The following is a 12,441-nucleotide window of genomic DNA, read 5'->3' as shown; positions in this document are numbered from 1 at the left end:
TCGAAACAACATCTGATTCAAAAATTTAATAACACTTTTAGATATTTATATGATATATTGGCTCTCAATAATGACGACTTCAGTATGAACACTAAAGAGATTTATCCTGCCGAACTGACTTTAAATAAAGCTAATACTAACAATGAACACTGCCCTTTCCTGGATCTTGATATCTTTATCTTTAACGGGAAGCTATATACCAAAATTTATGATATAAGAGATGATTTTACATTTCCTATTGTTAATTATCCATTTTTAGATGGTGACGTTCCTTTGTCGCCATCTTATGGTGTTTATATATCTCAACTTGTTCGATTCGCTCATGTATGTAACAATCTCTGTATTATTGAAAAATTATTACACCAGGGTTTTGGATATCACAAACTAGTCAAAACATTTACTAAATTTTATCATCGGTACAAGGACATCATTCGTAAATATAAATCAACATGCAGACATCTTATACGTTCAGGTATTTCACATGCAATATTTTATGGTAATATTCTTTACAAAGCACAAAAATGTCGGCATTCACCTCAAAAGCTAACCAAACCTTTAAACAGACTTATTCGGAAAGGATATAGTTACGATTCTGTTGTCAAGTCATTAAGGATTGCATTGATTGATTGATTTTTGGTTGCTTAACGTCCCATTAAGGATTGCATATTTTGGTATTAATATTGATTCACTCATAGGGTCTTTGCATCAGAAATAAACACGTTTATTCTAAAACCAGTTGTTGGCATGATACGGGTTATGTTCTTCTCATATATTTTATGATGGTATGATACTAAACCCCTAACGGGAGGGATTGTACTTGATTTTCGTATGATGAAGACATAATCTTTCAATCAGTTTAATTGAGGTTTGGAGCTGGCATGTCAGTAACTGCTAGTAGTCCTTTGTTCATTTATGTATCATTGTCATTTTGCTTAGTTTCTTTTGTTACCTATTCTGACATCGGACTCGGACTTCTTTTAAACTGATTTTTACTGTGCGTATTGCTATGTGTTTCTTTATTCTACATTGGCTAGAGGTATAGGGGGAGGGTTGAGATCGCACAAAACATGTTTGACCCCGCCGCATTTTTGCGCCTGTCCCAATTCAGGAGCCTCTGGCCTTTGTTAGTCTAGTATGTTTTTTAATTTAAGTTCATTTATATGTTTTGGAGTTTAGTGTGACGTCCATTTTCACTGAACTAGCACACAATTGTATTAAGGGGCCAGCTGAGGACCACCTCCGAATGCGGGATTTTCTCGCTGCATTGAAGACCCATTGGTGGCCTTCGACTGTTGTCTTCTCTTTGGTCGGGTTGTTGTCTCTTTGACATATTCCCCATTTCATTCTCAATTTTATTCAATAGCATATTTATATCGATTATTGTTGCAGCAACTATAATAATGGAGGTTAAAAAGGTAGCAAACGGCAACCAAAATTTCGTTCCGTGGGAAATCTCAAATCTACTCTCTATAGAGAAAGTCCTCATATTAAGTTGAGATTAGACTGAAGTAAGCTCAGGTTTGTTTTTCTACAAATGAATGCCAAACAAAGATTCAACTAAACAAAACTTTTTCTTACCTTAACCTACAAAAGAGGGGCGAAAAATACCAGAGGGACAGTCAAACTCATAGATCGAAAATAAATTGACAACGCCATGGCTAAAAAATAAAAAGACAACCAGACAAATAATAGTACACAAGACACAACATAGAAAACTAAAGACTAAGCAACACAAACCCCACCAAAATATAGGGGTGATCTCATGTGCTCTGGAAGGGTAAGCAGATCCTGCTCCACATGTGGCACCCATCGTGTTGCTACAAGTTGCACTTTTGTAAATATAGATTATGCAATTTTCCATAGGAACTCCATTTGCGGCTAAAACTGTGCCACTTTTACTACGAAGTTTCATAAAAAAAACGTATCCTAGAATGGAAAGTTCGTATGCTAAATGTCAAAACATAGAAATGTGTGGAAAATTTTCAACATGTTTATGCCTACAACCCCTGAGAGTCTAAACTTTTATGACACTTATAAAGTTCTCCTTAAAGACATTTTGGATTTTGATGACTCTGAACAACACTGTCTCATTTCGAAATGTGGAACAAATGGCTGGAATACTTGTGAAATTTTAATAACAGATGCTCAATTCACTAGCAATTTAACTAAAAAGTCTTATTTTACTAGAAGTTACGATGATCTGAATTGTAAATCTATAAATGTCGTCTACGGATTAGAGTGTAACCTTTGTGGATTGGTTTACGTCGGTGAAACGAATGGAAGGCTAAACAAACGAATGTGCGGCCATAGATCAGATATCAACCTCAATGCAAACGACATTCTGTACCAGCATTTTAATCAGCCTGATCATTCCATCGTTTCTATGACAGTTCGTATTATCGAAAAAATATACCACAAGACTAACAATCCACAACTTGCAACGCCTCTCCGTAGACAAAAAGAGGACTACTGGATTCGACAATTGGGAACTGCGACACCATATGGTTGCAATGACAAAATTGATGGTATAGATATTATATCTAGTCCTTCCTGTAGCTCGGTGAATGTGATCCTCGACGTAGACGCAGTCATGGTCATCGTCATCATACATCACCTACTTGGCATGATGTCTCTATTAATGACTTGCTGCCATTTATACAAAAGCCGTTAGGTATTCATCACATTCGCACGAAACTTTATTCATTACCTCTTCGAAAACTTCATTCTCTATTCAATTTATGTTTGGGAACCACTGTTACAAACCCTCATTCAAACCAATACAAACTAACAGCTATCATTTCAGATATTGCAAGTCACAGACTTTTCAAACCAGTTCGCATTGGAAAAGATGAAATAGAGAAAAGATCTTTTCTTAAACTTTCCTTTGCCAACAAAGGTCTCGATGGCGTCAACTTAGGCAATATCCTTCATCATGAATTAGTTCAGTCAAAAATACCTCCTTATTTTAAAGATCAGTCTGTACCAATAATTTCTGATACCTATACCAAACAAATTGCAACTAAAATTTTCAATTACAAACACGTTTTGCAGGATCTCAACATTGACGACTTCAAGTCTAAACCTCCTGATTGCACATGTGCTAGTTCCAAATTCACATATAATCCGGCTGCCCACGTTATTACCGGAGACCTCAACATCGTCAATAACACTTCCCTGCGAAATTTGTTATCCAAAGGTCCGAAATATCGTGAGCCTAAATCCATCAATTGGAAATACAACTTCAAAATACTGATGGATTCAGTCGAGGATTATGCCAGGCAATGGGCTAAACGCGAGAAAGAAGACTTAGATACTCTTTCCGAATGGATTAAGGCTGTGAGGTCGTTGATACAAATCCGAATTAAGAAACTAAATGGGTCTATCAATACCAACGCTACGTCAATTTTTAAAGACCCAAATGTTGCAAAACACGTGTCCTACCTCCATGACAAATATGTTGTTGTCCCCGCAGATAAAGCCCCAAACAACATCGTTTTTGTGTGTAAATATCATTATATAAACTGCTTGATAAATGAATTAGGTATTGACAATTCATTTGGAAACTCAACATATACCCTCACGACACTTACCAAAGAGGAAATTCTGGATAATCATAGGTCTGTTCTATGTTCCTTTGGAATTTCAACCAAAGATGAAGAACTGGATCTTCCTTCACTGTATTGGATACCTAAACTACATAAGTGTCCTTACAAACAACAGTATATTGCTGGGTCTTCCAAGTGCTCCACGAAACCTCTTTCTAAATTATTAACATCTATTTTATCACCAATCAAAGCCGGGCTCCAAAGTTGTTGTGAAACTGCCTATTCTAGAGGTGGCGTGAATCAGATGTGGATACTAAAAAATTCCAAAGATCTTTCAGAGTACATACAATCTAAGACTCTTTCATCTTGCAATAGTATTACAACATTTGACTTTTCTACACTTTACACAAATATTCCCCATTCCAAACTAAAAGACAAATTGAAAGAGTTGGTATTATTTTGTTTCATTAAAAAGAATGGCGAACGTAGATACAAGTATCTTGTCTTTGGGAGGGATAAATCCTACTTTGTAAAGAATCACTCTGATTCAAACAAAAAATTCTCTGAATCTGTCATTATCAAGATGCTTGATTTCTTGATTGACAACGTATTTGTTACGTTTGGAGGACGAGTTTTTCAACAGACTGTCGGAATTCCTATGGGAACCAATTGTGCCTTTCTTCTTGCCGACTTGTTTCTTTATTATTATGAGGCTGACTTCATACAGGAACTTCTTAGGAAGAAAGATAAGAAGTTAGCAATATCCTTAAACTTTACGTTCCGCTATATAGATGATGTTCTCTCACTAAATAATACAAAATTTGGTGAGTATGTTGACCGAATCTATCCCATCGAACTAGAGATAAAGAATACTACAAATACAGTGAAGTCTGCCTCATATCGTGACTTACATCTAGAAATTGAGGGTCGGTTAAAAAACAAAACTTTACGACAAAAGAGATGATTTCAGCTTCCCAATTGTGAACTTTCCATTTCTATGTAATAACATTCCAGCAGCGTCTGCATACGGAGTATGTCTCCGAATTGATATGATATTCCCGGGCTTGTATTTCCTATCATGATTTCCTTGATAGAGGATTGCTGCTCACAAAGAAGCTATTAAACCAAGAGTTCCAAATGGTGAAGTTGAACTCATTCCTTCGTAAATTTTACGGACGCCATCACGAGTTGGTTGACCGTTATGAAATAACCGTTTCACAGATGATATCGGATATGTTCCTTATGTTGTAACTACAATACCCTTCCCTTTTCACGAATGTGACCTACCGAATTAGACTTTTTACCGGATTTGTAATAACATAAGCAACACGACGGGTGCCACATGTGGAGCAGGATCTGCTTACCCTTCCGGCGCACCTGAGATCATCCCCAGTTTTTGGTGGGGTTCGTGTGGCTTAGTCTTTAGTTTTCTATGTTGTGTCATCTGTACTATTATTTGTCTGTTTGTCTTTTTATTTTTGGCCATGGCGTTGTCAGTTTGTTTTCGATCTATGCGTTTGACTGTCCCTCTGGTATCTTTCGTCCCTCTTTTATATACTACCCATCACACATTTCTAAAAACGGTCTGTTTTATTTTTGGTTTTCTGTATTGTTGGAGTTTGTATTTGTGTTTACCTTGCTTATTTTGTATTCATAATTAAAATCTAAGTTAAAAACTGACATTTACTAAAGTCAGAAAATATAACACAGAATGTTTAGGATGCATCACTGTAACGAAAAATATGAAAATAGAAACCGGAGAAATGATCGAGTAGAAAGTTAGGGTAAATGTTTTTTCGTAAAAATGAAAGAGCGTCAAATAAAGGCAATAGTAGTATACCGTTTTTCAATAGACAAAATTCGAAAAAGCAAACACAAATCTGGGCAACAAACTAACACCGAGGGAAACATATCAATTATGATAGGAAAACAACGGAAAAACAGAAACACTATACTACAACAAAAGCAAACGCCAACAAACATAGAAACGGACATTAATAAATAATATAACAACATGTAAATCGCAAAATAACAGCGGACACCTTCCATGAATTTACGACAGCACACAAGGATCTTAATAATCGGTAGGAATATTCATATTATACGCGGCGCAGACTGCTTATCTGAGTTGGCTTAGAAGTTCACTTACTGCAAGCACCTCCCTGCCAACACGGAGATAATGAATTCGGTGGTTCTCTCTGTGTACTTCGGTTTCCCCCACGAATAAAAACTGACCGCCACAATATAGGCAAGAGAGCTTAAAAAATGCGTTAAACAACACTTATCAATCAATCATATCCTAAGCGAGTATTATTTTGTCCTCAACTTATGATGTACTTATCCATAATTACCTATATATGTTCAGTTAGCATTGATACTTATCTGATACTAATATACGCTAGTGTCTAACAACAATAAACCAAACAGATTCTGTGAGTACAACACGTGTTTCTGCAACATCAATCACAGGAACAATCATAACTAAAAGTTTGACCTTGCAAAAAAATAAAAACGATTTGTGGCACAATCAATAAATGTTCAAAATAAGAGACGCTTCAGAGCATAAAAGAAAACGGTCAGGTAACATATAAACCGTTGATTATACGTAACAGTTGTATTTTGAATATGACCATATTTATATACAAATTATAGTCTGGTTTTGTCCTCTTTTTGCTCTCTCTTGTGTCACTGTTCTTATCACATCTATATGAACTTAATTGCTACTAACCAAAGCAGTTTTTTCCAGATTTCATTATTGTCCTGAAATGATGCCAAACCCTCTATATAACTGAATTTCTAGAATATGGTAAAGCAGTTTCTTCCTTCTTCTGGAGAGACATTTTCAACTTTTCATAAAATATTTCCTCCGTATTGTATGGTAGGTTGTCATCGTTTGGCCATTGGATACATGTAATTTTAAACCACATACTCTTTAATATTTCCGGCATATCGGTTACCTTTATCTTATCCCTTACAACAATAATCACCATGTCTTCTCTTCCCTTCTGAAAAGCATGCATGCGAGTCATTTCCATTTCATACGAACCCCAAGTACTCTGTAAGAAGTCATGAGTTATAATAAATATAACCTTTCTGCTGGAATCTATTGCATTAATAACATTTTCTGCTATACTGTTACCAGCAATAAAGTCCTTGGCGTCCAGGCATAATTCGAAGCCCATGCTATTAACCTTGTCATGGAACTGTTTTACCCATTCCGCATCTGTATGACTGTATGATATAAAAGCATCATAAGTATATTCCTGCCACAATTCTTTGTAATTTTTCATTTTCATATTCAATCTCAATAAAAAATACTCAACAGCATATTTATATCGAAAGATTACGACGGTTATTATTATGGTAATTACGATAATGGAGGTTATAGACACAGCAAACGACAACCAGAATTTCGTTTTGCAAGAAATCACAAATGTCTTAAGGTTGGAAATAACTTCAGACATAAACCTGCGTGAACCCTTTTCAGTTACACATGTCAGATCTAAAATATCCGGTACTCGATTTGTCTGAGCTAACCACTTTAAAAACTGTAATGTTTTACAGGAACATTGAAAGGGGTTTCCTCTCAACAATATGTCAACTTCGCCAAGCTTTTCAACTTGTTCAATGTCGTCGTTATTGAAGTGTGTTATGCTGTTAAAGGCCAAATCAATCTTTTTTAATGCTTTAATACTTGCATGAAACATAGGAAATATTGTGAGATTGTTATGAGACATATTAACTGATGATAAGTGTTCAAATTGACGCAAAAATAATCCAGTTGGTACACTGTTTATCCTATTAGACGAAAGATTAATATCTTGCAATCTCAGATTCTTACTCAAGAAAGACCCAGCTCCAGCCGTGTTGACAAATCCATATCCTAGAAGTGACCCACTTGCTTTCAATATCTTTAAATTTGGGAAACCATATAGCAAATTGATTGACAGCTTTTCGCATGCCCATCCAGACATATCAAAATACTCAACATTTATAATTCCTGCGAAGCTACCTTCGCATGACCAGATTTCAGAGTTTTTTAAGCTCAACACACGAAGATTATGACCGTTTATAAAATTAATATTAACCATATCGGCAGCCAAGTTATCTCCTATATACAACTCTTCAAGAGTTTGTGGTAACACGAGACTATATAATCTTGACGGTTGAGAGCGTTTACTTCTCAAATGATGCCAATTACTTGTAATTTTCAAAACTTTTAAATTTTTAAAGTTCTGCAAAATGGTAAAAAAAGAACCCCCTCGGTCCAACAAGATATTTTTAGAAATCTCTAAGTACTCAAGACAAGTGCTTCGAACAGAAAATACTTGCATCGCATATATGGATATGTCTTTAATATATAAATAATGCAATGTAAGTCGTTTCAAGCAAATTGACCATAAATATTGCAGTCTGTTCCGGTTTAAAATAAACTCGTTATCAAATCTACTGTATGCAATTTCAATATTTGTCATGTTCCTACTTTTAAATACCCCAAAAGATCTGAATACTTGATCAATTGGATTTTTAGGTAAATCGTCACCTAGCCATAACGATATTGAATCTAATTTAGGAAAATTTTCAAAAAAATCATCTGATATGGACGGCACCTAGTGTAAGTGCAAAGACATTATTGGCAACATTTTAATATGAGTAAACATCTCCTTGTTGAATTGCACTTTTGCCGATCTAGGGAAAATCATCAAATGGTTCAATTTACTTAATGTAGACCATTGGCTGGGAAACTTGTAATCTTGATGTTTGTCATAAGAAAGGGTCGTCAGTGATAGGATCTTTGACATTTCCTTTATTTGGTCATCCTGATGATTTTGTAGTTTATTGTGATCAATCGAAAGATGCTGCAAACACTCAAGTTTATCGAACATTCCAATGGGTAAAACCTGCAAGAAATTGTGTTCCAGATGTAGGCTTTGTAGGCGATGCAACCCATAGAAAGCATTAGCATCGATTGATTGTATTAAATTATATCCAAGATTAAGATCGGTGATGTTTTTGAAACACTGAAAAGTAGAACCTCTAACTATTTGAAGGTTGTTTGTACTTAAATCCATACTAGTTGCTTGTGTTGGTAAGTGTCTAGGTATTATAGTCAAGGCTAAATGGCTGCAATCAACATTTTTATTTTGCACGTTGCATTTCGTCTTATTACTATTACTTTGAACTGCAAGAGTAAAGAAATATTAGTTTAACGTCAATGCTATATATTTTTGATGATTAATAAGACATGTTAGATAATGTTTATCGTTAACAATTGAGATTCGAGGGTCTAAAGTGAAGAAATTTGTATAGGTCATCATCTTAAAAGTATATACCTAATAATTGAATTACTATTAGCTTTTCCTAACATTATTGTGAGTGAACGTCATTCTACTTTGACTTACACAGCTTTTTGTTCCTTGGTTTGTTGATTCGAAAAAAAAACTCTGGGGGATGTAAGATTTCTATACTGAAGGCATGTTGTTTTCGTGTGGAAGACGTGGTTTTCAACGAATTTGGAATATTTATGGGAACATACTGTACTCCTCATCTTGCCTACTTATTCCATTATATATATAAATCGATGTTATACAATATACTTTATTTTGGTATCTTGTTGATATTTGTCTCATTGTGAATCATAACACATCTCCTTATTTATACTGGAGCTTCTAAGAGATAATGAAAAAAGCTAGCATGTCTCAATATCTTTATATTCCGCTATAAAGATGGTGACATATCTCTAATTTTTCAGATACTATTCAAAAACGCTTAACATTATACATACCAAATATAAAAAAAAGTAATAACTTGTAATTCTATCCATACTACACCTCTCTCTTACGAATATGACATGGCAAATTTAGTGATAGATATGCTTCGTGAACGTTTACAGATTCTTATTTTAGATCTTTTTTAGTATACCATAAAGGCTGTACAAATAATTACTGTCAGTGCTACAAAATAATCCATAAAGCGATTTAGTGTCTGATAACTATGTTCCTTACCTGAAGAGATTATACCCTTTCTTTAAATTTTCTCTTTATCAGTTCCTCCTGTGCCAAACCTTCAACAGACCTTTTTTTTCGTTGCTGTATTGTTTTTTTTTTTAGTTTTGTCTCATATCTTTTCTGGTATTTATGTTTATTAACTTAATAGGATGCGTTGCATTTGATGAAGTCAGAAACACTTAAACAGTGAATGTCTCACTGTCAATCACAACACATATCCTTATCTATACTGGATCTTCTAAGAGATAATGAAAAAGCTAGCATGACTCACTATCTTTATATTCCGCTATTAAGAAGGTGACATATCCCTTATTTTTCAGAGTTTGTTAGCTGTAGAACACATCTCTATCCAATCAAACTAGAAAGTTGGGATTCAACGTTTAGTATTTTGAACATAGACAATTTACTAAAACAACTGTATCGGTTCTACTAAGTATCTCTTGGAAGGCATAAGGTTCGCTTTTAACAGTATGCTTTTTACGAAGTTGTCAAACCTTTAAGTTAAATATTAAAATTTTAATATAAACATACATAAAACTGACCTTCTTTTAAGGAGATTAAGATCCAAAAGAGTCCAATTTTTATGATGTTCATGATTATTTTTTGGCTTTTTTGCGAAAACGATTTCAGTGGCAAAATCACTTATTTCAGTGTTTTGTATGCAGTCACATGCATATAACATGAACTCCAGCTTCCTGGTGTGTTATTGCGACTCTAACTGAAAGTTTAAAGTTTAACAATGGTTTACCTAAAATATTTGATACTATTCAAAAACGCTTAACATTATACATACGAAATTTAAAAAAAAAGTAATAACTTGTAATTCTACCCATACTACACCTATCTCTAACGAATATGACATGGCAAATTTAGTGATAGATATGCTTGGTGAACGTTTACAGATTCTTATTTTAGATCTTTTCTAGTATACAATTAAGGTTGTACAAATAATTGCTGTCAGTGCTACAAAATAATCCATAAATCGATTCAGTGTATGATAACTATGATCCTTACCTGAAGAGATTATACCTTTCTTTAAATTTTCTCTTTATCAGTTCCTCCTGTGCCAAACCTTCAACAGACCTTTTTGTTTTTCGTTGCTGTATTGTTTTTTTTTTTGTTTTTTTGGTTTTTTTTTTAAGTTTTGTCTCATATCTCTTCTGGTATTTATGCTTATTAACTTAATAGGATGCGTTGCATTTGATGAAGTCAGAAACACTTAAACAGATGGTATTTGCAGAACACAAGCTTTGTAATAAAAAGTATTGAAATATTAACAAGGCAAATCATCAAGTGAAAAATTAATGAATATGTTTTTGTGAAATAGAAAAAAAGTTTCAAACATTAAATGAAGATAAACTATAAAACAAATCAATTATGTTCTTTACCGGTCAACAAAACGCAACCAGTAAAAGGTTTGTATAAAACTATAACAAAATTAAGGGGGTTTGAAAATGGTTGATATAGAAAAAAAATTTGAATTTATAAAATAGGTTGAATTGATTATCATTGTCAGATTTGATTTTAAACTAGACAGTTATACAAAAACCTTATTTAGGCAAATTAGAAAAAAATCTACTTATCTTGCAGATGAACCTGGCAAATGTAAAAACTATTACATACATAAACAGATAAGAAGAGTTTTATCTTGATTTATTGCTTAAGGATGTTTGCTACTCTGTTACAAATTAACAAGCTTTTTGAAAGAATGTAATAAATTGATAGTATACGAATGAAGGAAATAAAAAAGCAGAAAACAATGTAGGGTCTGTGTGCTTGTTTTCTAGATATTAGAAATTGAAATTTTGGCGGGAAATGATTCTCTCTAGACTTTTCATACATTTTAACATTGGAATCTTTTATCTATCAAAAACAATGAAAATATATATAGGATTTTATAAGATTTTCAAAAATGGCTTTTTAAACTATATGTAATAAAAATATGAAAAGAAAAGTGGGGGAAAGCAGGCAAAACTTTAATGGCTCTCACTTGGATAAAACTAGAGGATTCCGAAAATCTGACAAAAAGTCATAAACAGGATGAGCGAACATCCTTAAAGGAGCTGTTGGCGTGATAATTCTAACTATTCAAATTTTACTATAAATTATACTTCAAAGAAGCATAATTCCTATTAAAATGATTGATCGGCTCTAAGTTTTAAAATCTTTCAAGACATTACTGAAATAAACTTCGGATATAAACTTCATAAAAAGCTGGCAAGAATTGTGTATGTGAGAGCGCTTACAAGATAACGATTCTTGTAAACATATTGTTGGTCAATAAGATACAGCGGAAATTTGGAATACATTTTTAGAAAAAGACAAACAACTTCCAATTGTTTTTTTATGTGTAGAAAGTTTTTGATTTTAAAAAGGTATAAATTAAATATCAAGATGTAGAATTTGTCATAAAATCAGATAAAAATTGTTGATAGACACTCCTACATTTTATTCCTAAAAACAAAATGTAAATGAATAAATGGACACTTTGTCTCCACTCATTTAGTTACAGTTACATTAAAGAGAATTATGAGCATTTATAATGGTGCACTTATATTTTGTAAATAATTAGTAATATGAAGTTTAGATATATGAAGATATTTGGACTGAAACTGTTAATTCGGGGATCTTTACTGATAGATATTTCAATATGGAAAACGACATGGTGTCAGGTGGAACAAATAAATAGTAATAGTACTTGTAGCGTTTTAAATATAACGGAATTTGATGCGACTGTCATACAAGTGAGAGGTTTAGCGCTATAAAACCAGGTTCAATCCATCATTTTCTACATTTGAAAATGCCTGTACCAAGTCAGGAACATGACAGTTGTTGTCCATTCGTTTGATGTGTTTTATCATTTGATTTTGCCATTTGATTAGGGACTT

The 12,441-nt window shown here is 33.6% G+C and overlaps 1 protein-coding gene across 2 annotated transcripts; it reads right to left on the bottom strand.

Annotated features, from left to right (window-relative positions):
• Positions 1-5,973: 5,973 nt before the first annotated feature.
• LOC127725505 (toll-like receptor 4) lies at positions 5,974-10,268 on the bottom strand. 2 transcript variants are annotated; one of them, XM_052232526.1, is made up of 2 exons: positions 10,096-10,268; positions 5,974-8,727 (listed from the first exon to the last, which is right to left on the bottom strand). In XM_052232526.1, exon 2 carries the CDS (start codon positions 8,018-8,020, stop codon positions 6,326-6,328), a length of 1,695 nt encoding a protein of 564 aa, XP_052088486.1. In that variant the 5' UTR covers positions 8,021-8,727; positions 10,096-10,268; the 3' UTR covers positions 5,974-6,325. The 2 variants fall into 2 exon arrangements, with proteins under 2 accessions (XP_052088486.1, XP_052088487.1); XM_052232527.1 differs by having other exon boundaries at positions 5,974-8,446.
• Between the last annotated feature and the right edge of the window lie 2,173 nt (positions 10,269-12,441).

The sequence above is a fragment of the Mytilus californianus genome, unplaced genomic scaffold (assembly GCF_021869535.1).
Source record: "Mytilus californianus isolate M0D057914Y unplaced genomic scaffold, xbMytCali1.0.p SCAF_15, whole genome shotgun sequence".
Lineage (NCBI taxonomy): Eukaryota > Metazoa > Mollusca > Bivalvia > Mytilida > Mytilidae > Mytilus > Mytilus californianus.
Note: the sequence above shows the minus strand (reverse complement) of the source record. Positions and strands in the feature narration are given on the sequence as shown.

What these genes read in the sequence shown, in the direction of transcription:
- LOC127725505 (XM_052232526.1), bottom strand. Translation starts at nt 8,020, where the DNA reads ATGACAAATATTGAAATTGCATACAGTAGATTTGATAACGAGTTTATT.